Source organism: Cherax quadricarinatus, chromosome 30, assembly GCF_038502225.1.
Source record: "Cherax quadricarinatus isolate ZL_2023a chromosome 30, ASM3850222v1, whole genome shotgun sequence".
Classification (NCBI taxonomy): Eukaryota; Metazoa; Arthropoda; class Malacostraca; order Decapoda; family Parastacidae; genus Cherax; species Cherax quadricarinatus.
This window is the reverse complement of record NC_091321.1, coordinates 27409174-27421916: the sequence shown is the minus strand read 5'-3', so window position 1 is coordinate 27421916 and position 12743 is coordinate 27409174. Positions and strand designations below refer to the sequence as shown.

At 38.1% G+C, this 12743-nt stretch overlaps 1 protein-coding gene across 4 annotated transcripts in view; it reads right to left on the bottom strand.

Annotated features, from left to right (window-relative positions):
- Positions 1 to 12743, bottom strand: part of LOC128692770 (uncharacterized) — a 91263-nt gene that overhangs the window by 10225 nt on the left and 68295 nt on the right. For all 4 annotated transcript variants that reach the window (XM_053782129.2, XM_070090044.1, XM_053782127.2 and 1 more), the window contains 3 exons: positions 9602 to 9707; positions 9229 to 9422; positions 8652 to 8761 (listed from right to left, as the gene is read on the bottom strand). In XM_053782129.2, the coding sequence (XP_053638104.2) occupies positions 8652 to 8761; positions 9229 to 9422; positions 9602 to 9707 (410 nt within the window). The remainder of the gene's footprint in view (positions 1 to 8651; positions 8762 to 9228; positions 9423 to 9601; positions 9708 to 12743) is intronic.

Sequence of the window (12743 nt, the reverse complement as noted above, 5' to 3'; positions counted from 1 at the left end):
GTGGCACGAATGTTGTACTTTGTGTCCAGTTCCACTCACAATCACATGGTGCAGGGTGGACCTGAGCCATGGGGTGTGGGGGAGCAGGAGGGGGGATGTGAGTGGAGGCAGGACGTGGTTGAGGGGGTGTCAGGCAGTCCTTTGTCTGCCCACCTAATGCGCCATGTGGGCCAGGTACCATGCCACCCACCACCACCACCTCCTTCATGATCACTGTCACTATCAGTTGCTGGAGTTTTCGATTGTGACCTCCCACGACCCTTGGGCACTGCATATGACACACTGCCTGAACATAGGCAATGACACTTAAAGATATGTTTCACTGGGGAATAATGTATATCACCATCACTTGACGATTCATCTATGGTCATAAAATCAATCTCGTCATCACTTATATCACTCACTCTCATCTTCACCAAAAATGACAGAATATGATAATTTCCTCTTGCGTAGCAGCCTCTGAGTTGTAACACTGGCCATTCCAGAGGTGCCTGGCCCCACTGGCCAACCCAGAGGTGATGGGCTGAGCGTTATTTGGGTTATTGTCAATATTTTCACCAATTCCTTGATCATTAGTTCAATTCAATTCAAGTTTACTCTCTATAAGGGTTACAATGTGGGGTTTACAGGTTTTGGGTATTGTGTGGTTTACATGTTATAAAATACTAATTACAGAGGGGGCCACTAGGACACCTAGCATGGCTAGGCATTTCGGGCAGACTTAGATTAATTCTTAACATTGAATCCTTACAGATTATGGTATTAAGGCTAAGTGACTACATCATAATTTGTGAGTTTAGCAATGTGAATGCTTTTGTTTTGGCACAATACACAGTGTCTATATTGGAGTATCATAGGCAAACTTATGACTGGCTAGGATTTATTATTTTAAGATTAAGATTAGTATTTCTGGGTTTATAGTCAGTGGGTGAATGAGAGTAATTGTGAACCACCAGGTGGTTATCATGTAGTTAGTTGTCGGGGTGTATCAGGGAGATAAGATGTTTTCTAACTGTAGTTTTGAAAGTGATGAATGTGTCTGCAGTTCTAGTTTTCAGGTAGGGTGTTCCAGATTTTAGGTCCTTTGAAATACATTGAATTTTTGTAAAGGTTTAGTCGAACACGGGGAATGTCATAGAGATGTTTGTGTCTGGTGTTATGCCTGTGGATCCTGTCACAACTATCAAGAAAGCATTTTAGGTTAAAGTTAATATTGGAATTTAAGGTCCTGTAGATATAGATTGCACAGTAGTAAGTGTGGATGTTCTGAACAGGGAGTAAGTTTAGATCTATGAAGAGTGGGGGGGGGAGGGTTGCCAGGGATGGGATTTAGTGGATTTAGTGGCTTTTTATTGGGTTATTATTGGCTTTAGGTGTGTTGCTGCAGTTGAACCCCAAGCACAGATAGCATAGGTGAGGTATGGATATATAAGTGAACGGTATAGTGTGAGAAGGGCAGTTTGCGGCAAGTAGTATCGTATCTTGGAGAGGATCCCCACCATTTTGGATACTTTTTTTGTTATGTGTTGGATATGGGTGCTGAAATTTAGGTTGTTGTCGAGGTATAGGCCAAGGAATTTGCCCTCATTATGTCTGGCAATTAGAGTGTTGTCGATCTTAACCCTTTGACTGTCGCGGCCGTATATATACGTCTTACGAGGTACCGTGTTTGACGTATATATACTCATAAATTCTAGCGGCTTCAAATCAAGCAGGAGAAAGCTGGTAGGCCCACATGTGAGAGAATGGGTCTGTGTAGTCAGTGTGCACCATATAAAAAAAATCCTGGAGCATGCAGTGCATAATGAGAAAAAAAAAACTCCGAATGTTTTTTTAATTAAAATGCCGACTTTGTGGTCTATTTTCGTATAGTATTTATGGGTGTATTCTCGTTTTCTTGGTCTCATTTGATAGAATGGAAAACATATTATAGAAATAGAGGTGATTTTGATTTATTTTACTATAAAAAGAACCTAGAAATGGAGCTCACAATGGGGAAATGTTTGATTTTTACCAATGTTCAAAAGTAAACAAATGATGCCATTGTCCAATAAATGTCCAACTAGCCATTCTAATATGCAGTCATGAATGGGTTGATGCTATTTATATAATTATTACAGTATTGCAGTAGTCTGCATAATAGTAAGTCTTCTATTTTTTGTTTGAATAAAAATTCAAAATAGAAAGCAAGAGTAATATCAGAGGGGCCTGGAGACATGACTGATGAACAAAGAAAATGTTATTTTAGAGCCAGGAATGTCTGCATTGTTCATTCTGGACCTTATTTTGAAATTGTCATATTTTTTAGTTTTCGTGAAATTGGCCAAATTGCAAATTTCTGACCACATTATTAGGTAGTTGAAATTGGTAAATGGGCAGTTTCTTGTACTCAATCAATAGAAAAAATGGAGTTCTAAAGAAAAAGCTATGAGTTTGGGCGACTGGAACAATGAAATTAGCCAAAAATAGGGCTCAAAGTGGGCAAAATCGCCCATTTGTAAACAGCGCCAAGGTCGCTAACTTCGCGAGAGCATAATTCCGTCAGTTTTCCATCAAATTTCGTTTTTTTGGTGTCATTACAATCGGGAACAGATTCTCTATCATTTCATAAGAAAAAATAATTTTTTTTTTTTTAAATTTTGCGACACCAGGAGACACCTCAGGATTGGGGGTTGTGACAGTCAAAGGGTTAATGTTAAGTTGCGCAACACCTGCTCTGCTACCAAACATAATATAGTAGGTTTTTGCCAGTGTTAAGTGTAAGTTTATTGGCTGTCATCCAAGTCGACATTTTGAGCAGCTCCTCGTTAACAATGGTGTTGAGGGTGGCAAGATTAGGGTGGGAGATGACATAAGTCGTGTCGTCAGCAAAGAGAATGGGTTTCAGGTGTTGGGATATGTTTGGAAGATCATTGATGTAAATGAGGAAGAACAGGGGTCCAAGGACACTTCCCTGCAGAACTCCAGTATCAAGTGGCCGTATTGATGAGGCTGTGTCTTTAATGGTGACATACTGATACCTATTACAAAGGTAGGATTTAAAATATGCAAGCGCATGGCCTCTTATACCATAGTGGTCAAGCTTGTGGAGTAGGATGCCGTGGTCTACTGTGTCAAACGCTTTTCTTAGGTCAATAAAAATTCCTAGCATATATTCCTTATTTTCCAATGCTGTGTAAAGCAAGTCTAGCATTTTTATAATTGCATCATTAGTGCTTTTATTTTTCCTGAATCCAAATTGGCAGGGGTTGAGTATGTTTTGTGACGTTATAAATGAATATAGTCTCCTGTGCACGAGTTTCTTGAAGATTTTGGATAGCAATGGTAAGTTTGATATTGGCCTATAGTTGTTTACGTCTGTAGGGTCACCACCTTTATGTATTGGTGTAACCTTTGCTGTCTTGAGTAGTGTCGGGAAAGTGCTAGTTTCTAGTGACTTGTTAAAAAGTAATGTAATAGCATGCGAAAGGACATGGGCCGCTCGCTTGTACAATAATGGTGGGACGTGAGACAGATTCCCCCGAGTTATTTTTAAGTGACTTTATGATCGTGGTGACTTCATTAGTGGCCACATTGGTCTCAAATCCACTAAACTCATGTTCTATGTCACTTTCCTCAAAATAAAGAGTGTTAATACAACGAGACGTGAATGAATCAAGAGGGTTTGCCATGATGTTGACCCAGGATAGAGCTGAAACTAACTGGTGTTACCATGCAGTGCCGCATGGTCCCTGATTTTTCCATACAGTGCACACTGAGTGCATAGACCCATTCTCTCATGTCTAGACCACTCAGGCCTATCACGCCAAATCTGAAGGCAGGAAAAATAAAACGTAGATCTACGTTTGGAGTGCTAGCGGTAAGAACGTAGATCTAAGTTTGGACAGTTAATGGGTTAAAAAGAGAAACTTTCATTTTTCTATTTAGGTTACCCTGGCTTGGTGGGATATGGCGGGTTGGTTGAAAAAGAAAAAATGCATATGCCAGTTTGTATTGTGGAGCAATGTGGTAGATGCTGCAAATGTATGGAATATGTGGTAGGTTACCTGATGCAGTAAAGAGCTTTTATGTGGATAGGGTAAGTAGGACAGAGGGAGATCACCTTGCCAATAAAATCCCAAACTCAGATACCCCACCAAATGACTACCTCACTGGCAACTACCCGAACACACTGTTCCTAGCTCCGACTAACCCATACGAAGTCTCCCTTATTATCAATGCACTAAAAAACAAGGCAGGAGATTTAAATACCTTACCACCCTTTATATACAAAAAAGTATCACAAGTACTATCACCAATCATTGCAACACTCTTTAACAAATCCACTGAATCCTCCACCTTCCCTACAGCTCTCAAAATAGCAAGGGTCACCCTGATCCATAAAGGAGGAGACCAAACAGAGTTGAATAACTATAGGCCAATATCCAATTTACACCCTCTCTCAAAAATCTTTGAAAAATTAATTCATTAACGAATCTACTCCTACCTCATCTCCCAAAACATTCTCAACCCCTGCCAATTTGGATTCAGGCCTAATAAAAATACTAATGATGCTATTATACACATGCTAGAACATATATACACTGCAATAGAGAAAAAAGAAGTCCCACTGGGGATCTTCATTGACTTACGTAAAGCTTTTGATACAGTTGACCATGACTTGCTCCACGTAAAATTGTCACACTATGGTATTAGAGGGCACTCCCTCAACTACCTCAAGTCATACCTCAGCAACAGAAGCCAATGTGTACACAAATGGGGCAAGCTCTTCCACTCAACCAATTACAGTTGGTGTCCCACAGGGAAGTGTCCTTGGCCCTCTTCTCTTTCTCCTATACATAAATGACCTACCAAATGCTTCGCAATTACTCAAACCCACACTTTTTGCAGATGACACTACATACGTCTTCTCTCACCCGAGCCCAGCCACGCTAGCCAATACTGTAAACACCAAATTACAGAAAATATCTACCTGGATGAGGACTAACAAACTTACACTAAACATTGACAAAACCTACTTCATTCAGTTTGGTAACAGAGCTACAGATGTACCTCTTAACATAACGATAAACAGATCACCTATCACAAAGCTAACAGAGGGAAAATTCTTAGGAATCCACCTTGATAATAGACTCAAATTTCATACACATATACAACAAATTTCTAAGAAAATTTCCAAGACTGTAGGCATACTATCGAAGATACGGTACTATGTTCCACAGTCAGCCCTCCTGGCCCTTTATCACTCTCTTATTTACCCCTATCTCACCTATGGAATTTGTGCATGGGGCTCAACAACAATTAACCATCTCAGACCACTAATTACCCAACAAAAGGCTGCAGTTAGAATGATAACAAATTCTCACTACAGGCAGCACACTCCACCAATATTCAAGACACTCAACCTACTCACCATACAAAACATCCATACTTATTACTGCACTTATTACATACATAGAACACTTAACTCTGATATTAACCCTCCCCTCAAACATCTCCTTGCCAACCTCAACAGAACACATGACCATAACACAAGGCACAGATCACTCTTTGATGTTCCTCGTGTCCATCTCACGCTATGCAAAAACTCAATGCACATAAAAGGCCCTAAAATCTGGAATTCATTACCTGTAAATATAAAAGAAACACTACCTGTTTATAAATTCAAGTCTCTTCTCAAAGATCACTTACTCACTCAAAACCAAATAAATACTGAATAACTGAACCTTATAAATTGTATATCCTATATGTTACTCACAATTATATTACACAAATGTTAAACCTAGGACCCAATCTAACTTTGTTATTTTTTTAAATACACTACCTAACAGAATACTCCATTCGACTGAATGTACAGCAATGCATGCAACCATATGACCTGTCTTTGTAATACTCATTTGTGCTTTATAGTTATCTGTTTACAATAATGTTTTATCACTGATTTCATCATTGCTTAGTCAATCTTAAGTTAATTTTAAGCCAGCCCGTAATGCTATGCATATAAGTGGCTTTGGCATGCTGCTCTTACCTGTATTTTTTTGTACCTCTGTATGCTAAAATTACTAAATAAATAAATAAATAAATAAATAAATAAATAAATAAAAGTAGACCTTAAACAGAATGTGTAATGTCATCATGATTGTTTAACCCTTTCAGGGTCCGTCCCGTAGATCTACGGCTTTACGTTCAGGGTCCAAACCGTAGATCTACGCCATGAGCTCAGCTCACTCTGATAAACTGTGAGTGGTACATTTGGGCCTAGATATGAGAGAATACATCTATGTGGTATGTGTGCACCACATAAAACAGATCCTGCAGCACACTGTGTATAATGAGAGAAAAAAAATGTAATCATGATTTTTCGATTAAAACAGCAACTTTGCAGTGTTTTTTCGTATGTTTTTTATAGTTGTATTTGCGATTTCTTGGTCTCATTTGATAGAATGGAAGACATATTACAGAAATAGAGATGATTTTGATTGGTTTTAGCACTGGAAATGGCTTGAAACTGAGCTCAAAGTAGCAGAAATGTTAAATTTTTGCCGATATTCAAGAGTAAACAAACGACCTCACACGTCTAATACACGTCAGCTGGTGGGTCTAATATACATTCACAAATATGGTGATGATATTTATACAATTATTACAGTATTGCATAACAGTAAATCTTCTATTTTTTGGTGTGAATAAAAATTCATTATGTGAATAAAAAATCAAAATGGAATTTATTTGTAAAGCCTCAAAACATAACTAATGAACAGAGGAAATGTTAGTTTAGTGCCAGGAATGCCTACATTGTTCATTCTGGACCCTATTTTGAAATTGGAATATTTTGAACTTTGTGTTAAATTGGCCAAATTAACAATTTCCGATCACTTTATTTTGTAGTTGAAACAGTTGACTTGGCGATTTCTTGTGCTCAATCGATAGAATAGAAGTAATACTAGTGAAATAGCTAAGAATTTGGTTGATTGGAATAATGTAATTGGCCTAAAATGGGAGTCAAAGTCGGCAAAATCACTGATTCGTAAATATCGCTGACACATCAAAATTCGCAAGAGCATAATTTCGTCATTTTTCCACCAAATTTCGTACTTTTTGTTTTATTACCTTCACAAAAAGATTCTCTACGATTTCATAAGAAAAAATAACAAATTTTTTTTTTGAAAATTCTTGGACACTGGTGCGTGACTCCAGATTTGGGCCTTGGACCCTGAAAGGGTTAACAAATTAACAGATGGGGTTGTAAAAGAAGTGAATCCTAAAGTGTTACTGAGAGGTGTAGGATTGAAAAACTGAATCTTGTTCAAAGTGGGAGTTGTCACAGTTGCTTTTTGCCAATGGTATGGTTCTTTTGGGAGATTCAGAAGAAGAGTTGCAAAGGTTGATAAACAAATCCAAAAAGGTATATAAAAGGAAATTACAAGTCAACAAAAGAAAGAGCAAGGTAATGAAAGTATCAAAAAGTATAGGCAATGAGAGATTGGATGTGAGATTATAAGTAGGAAGTATAAAGGAAGTGACTGTGATCAGATATTTAGAAGTGGACTTGTCAGCAGATGGGTCTATGAAAGACAAGAACCATAAAACTGATGAGTAAAAATGGTGAGTGGTGCATTGAGTCATCTGCGGAGACAAAGAATATTATCCATGGAGGCATAAAGGAAAATGTATGAGAGTACAGTGGTACCTCGAGTTACGATCTTAATTCGTTTCAGAAGGCTGGTTGAGTGCTGATACCGAGCAAATCTGTTCCCATGAGGAATAATGTAAATTAGATTACTCCGTTTCAAAATACACTTACATAACTGTTCGAGTTTGGAGCTGTTCGAAACTTGAGGTACCACTATATAGTGGTGCCAGAACTATTGTATGTGTGTGTGTGTGTGTGAAGCATGAGTTGTGAATGTTGCAGCAAGGAAGAGGTTGGAGGCAGTGGAGACATGTCTAAGGGTAATGTGTGGTGTAAATATTATACAGAGAATTTGTAGTCTGGAGACTAGGAGGCGCAGAGTTACTAATACAGAGGGCTGAGGAGAGGTTGTTGAGGTGGTTTGGTCATTTAGAGGATGGAGCAAAATAGGATGACGTGGAGGGTCATCCTGGGAAATGATGGAGGGAGAGGGTAAAGGAGGTTCTTTTGCAAGGAGCTTAAACATGCAGCAGGCATGTGTGAGCATGTTAGGGGTGGAGACAAGTGATTTTTGTGACCTGACAATCTGTTGGAGTGTGAGCAAGGTAATATTTTGTGAAGGGATTCAGGGAAACTGGTTAACCATATTTGAGACCTGTAGGTGGGAAGTGCAGTGCCTGCACTCTAAAGAAGAGGTTTGGGATATTTGCTGTTTGGAGGGATATCTGAACTGTTGTATCTGCATGCCTCTGGCAAGACAGTGATGATGTGAATGATGGTGAAAGTGTTTCTTTTTTGGGGTCACCTGCCTCAATGGGAGACGCCCAGTGTGTTAAAAACAATTATAAGATAGATTAAGCACTGAAAATGGTGCACAACGAGAGCAGTTCTGCTCAACACACAGACAGTACTGTACAAACACATATTTCTCTCCAACTAGTAATGAAATTCACAATGAACCTTAGGTCTGTAACATCCTTTTTTATATTTCAGGCTCTGTCAGAATAGCAATGCTTACCTTTCCAATAGGTAGTGGATCTGCTGAGTGATCTTGTCAACATCAGCTTCCTGCTCTCTCTGCCTCTCTCTTTCCTTAGCACTTGTTCTATGTGATTTATCTTCTTTTGGCTAAGAGATTTTAGTTAGGCTTAATTAGTGTTGGTGATCTGAGACATTGTAATCAGTTTTTAAAGTTGAGTAATTATTTAACATCTTTGAATTTATGATGACTCAAAAATTTTAAATACATGTACAGGTCCTCCATCACAAATCCGGCATCATTGGGACCTGTATTGTGCCAGATTACTGAGTTTGCCGAATTACAGAGTGGTTAAGTTAGAATACACTTAATAAAATTAACCAACTTGAGTTACACAGTTTATTGAACATCGGCAAAAATCGAACATTTCCGCTACTTTGAGCTCAATTTCAAGGTACTTTTCATCATGAAAGCAATCAAAATCATAAACAATGATGAGAACCAAAGACTTTCTTTATAAAATGAAGAGCAATTCAGAAACACTAGAAAAAATCAAAACCCATGCAGTTTAAAATGTAAGCATGGTATCTTATTAATCAACAAGAGTTAAACAAACCTGTGTTTCTTGATCAAAGAGCAATCTAAGTCGGTTCACTACTGCCTCAGCGGTGTCTTCAACTAACTGATGACCATCTACTGTTCTGTACCGAGTCTCGAGTTTGGGATTACATATGCTTCTTTCTGGAGAATTTGTTCTGGCAGGAGAGGGATTCTGCCTCAGGTCTGCATTTCTTTCTAGTGAATTTTGCCCTGATGAACAAAAAAACAAAGATATTTAAGAAAGATGGTACAATTTTTAAATAAGGCATGATATTTGGCATGAGCAAATCAAGCAAAGAACATCTCTGTGTGATCTACAATGTAATATTAATCACAAAAACTGCTATTATCTATGCTGCAACCTTATTAATGGCTGAAGCCTCACTCACCTTGAGATAAGACCTCAGGTAACCATGTCCTTCCCTCCTCTTCTACTGCTATCTTTTGGTGTTCATTTGCTTTTGAATCTCTTGTTTTTTTGCCTTTTCCATAAAGCTTTATGCATAATAACAAGGAATATAAGCAAACTTTGGCAAATACAATTTACAGTCAACATTCAAAATAAAATTGAAATATATTATTGTTATTTTTCTAAGATTAATATTTTTCTCTTAAGTTTGAAACCCCTAGCAGACTAGCAGACACACATACCAAAGTTACAGTACAGGTCCTCCATCACAAATCCGGCATCATTGGGACCTGTAGTGTGCCAGATTACTGAGTTTGCCGGATTACAGAGTGGTTAGGTTAGAATACACTTAATAAAATTAACCAACTTGACTTACACAAAGTTCATTGAACATCGGCAAAAATCAAACATTTCCGCTACTTTGAGCTCAATTTCAAGGTACTTTTCATCATGAAAGCAATCAAAATCATGTCTATTTCTGTAATATAACTTCTATTCTATCAAATGAGTCCAAAAAAATGAGAATACAACCATAAAAAACATACGAAAATATACTGCAAAGAGGTGGCTAATGGCTGAGAAGTGAACTCCCTTATTTATGGTCCATCTTTTTTTATTTTTGTTGTACGTTAAGAAGCATCTTTCCATCATACATTGCCCAAGTTTCAATGAGATAGCCCAACAAATAACCGAGAAAAAAAAATATTTACCAAAAATTATATATGGCAAGCCCAAGCCAGGTACTGGAAATGAGTCACTTTGTCTGACTTTTCTGGGTTATCCCAGGTTCTCTATACATACACTGCTATGTAAGATAGTCTATGTAACTGTATTTGTGTATACCTGAATAAACTTATTTACTTCTAGTCTGTCAACTGAGTACAAGAAACTGCCCATTCACTTACTTCAACTATCCAATAAAGTGGTCAGAAATTGGCAATTTGGCCAATTTCACACAAATTTCAACAATGCCAATTTCAAAATAGGGTCCAGAATAAACAATGCAGACATTCCTGGCACTAAAATAACATTTTCTCTGTTCATTAGTCATGGCTCCAGGCCCCTCTTAAATTACTCTTGCTTACCATTTGGAATTTTTGTTCACAAAAAAAAAAAAAAATAGATGTACTGTTATGCAGACTGCTGCATTATTGTAATAAGTGTATAAATAATGTCAACCCATTTAGAATTTGGGTGGACAGGTATTGGACGGTGACGTCATTTGTTTACTCTTGAGCTTCGCTAAAGAATAGAACATTTTCGCTACTGTGAGTGCAATTTCAAGGTACTTTTCATCATGAAAGCAATCAAAATCATATCTATTTCTGTAATATATCTTTCATTCTATCAAATGAGACCGAAAAAATGAGAATATAACCATAAAAAAACATACAAAAATATACCGCTAAGTGGCCGCTAATGGCTGAGAAGTGAACTCCGCTATTTATGGTCTGATTTCTTTCATTTTTTGGTGTACGTTAAGAAGTATCTTTCCATCATATATTACCCAAGTTTGAATAAGATAACCCAACAAACAACTGAGAAAATAATATAATAATAATAATAATAATAATAATAATAATAATAATAATAATATCTTTATTTACTCGTAGGTAGTAGGTAGGTAGACAGCAACCACCCAGGGAGGTACTACCGTCCTGCCAAGCGAGTGTAAAACGAAAGCCTGTAATTGTTTTACATGATGGCAGTATTGCTGGTGTCCTTTTTCTGTCTCATAAACATGCAAGGTTTCAGGTACGTCTTGCTACTTCTACTTACACTTAGATCACACTACACATACGTGTACAAGCATATATATACACACACCCCTCTGGGTTTTCTTCTATTTTCTTACTAGTTCTTGTTCTTGTTTATTTCCTCTTATCTCCATGGGGAAGTGGAACAGAATTCTTCCTCCGTAAGCTATGCATGTTGTAAGAGGCGACTAAAATGCCAGAAGCAAGGGGGTAGTAACCCCTTCTCCTGTATAAATTACTAAATTTAAAAAGAGAAACTTTCATTTTTCTTTTTGGGCCACCCTGCCTTGGTGGGATACCGCCAGTTTGTTAAAAAAAAAAAAATCTTTATTTACTACACGTACATGTACAAGGTATACAGGCCTAGCTGACATCAGTGACATACTACTATATAGAAAGCTGCTTGTTGTGCAGAGTATTTCAAGAAAATTAGGTCAGTGTCCCAGGATAACACCCACACTAGTCGACTAACACCCAGGTACCCATTTACCGATGGGTAAACAGACAACAGGTGTAAAGAAACATGCCTAATGTTTCTACCTTGGCTGGGAATCGAATATTTACCAAAAATCATACGTGGATAACCCAAGTCAAGTACTAAAAATAAGCCACATTGACTTTTTTGGGTTATCCTAGGTTCTCTACACATATGCTGCTGTGTGTGATAATCTATATAGAGAAAATAACTTTTTTGTTTCAGGTTTATGGTGCAGTATGAGTGTATATCACAGTTAGCCCTGTGCTATACTCTGTTTTCTCTAATATAAGCCACTAAGACAGGGATAGGAGAATGGTATTTGTTTACCATATCCTCTTCATACCTCTGTCGAACTGCTCAGTGTTATGCCAAATATTATTCATTCTGGAGTATTTAACATGTTTTTTTTTATTTTATTATCACACTGGCCGATTCCCACCAAGGCAGGGTGGCCCGAAAAAGAAAAACTTTCACCATCATTCACTCCATCACTGTCTTGCCAGAAGGGTGCTTTACACTACAGTTTTTAAACTGCAACATTAACACCCCTCCTTCAGAGTGCAGGCACTGTACTTCCCATCTCCAGGACTCAAGTCCGGCCTGCCGGTTTCCCTGAATCCCTTCATAAATGTTACTTTGCTCACACTCCAACAGCACGTCAAGTATTAAAAACCATTTGTCTCCATTCACTCCTATCAAACACGCTCACGCATGCCTGCTGGAAGTCCAAGCCCCTCGCACACAAAACCTCCCTTACCCCCTCCCTCCAACCCTTCCTAGGCCGACCCCTACCCCGCCTTCCTTCCACTACAGACTGATACACTCTTGAAGTCATTCTGTTTCGCTCCATTCTCTCTACATGTCCGAACCACCTCAACAACCCTTCC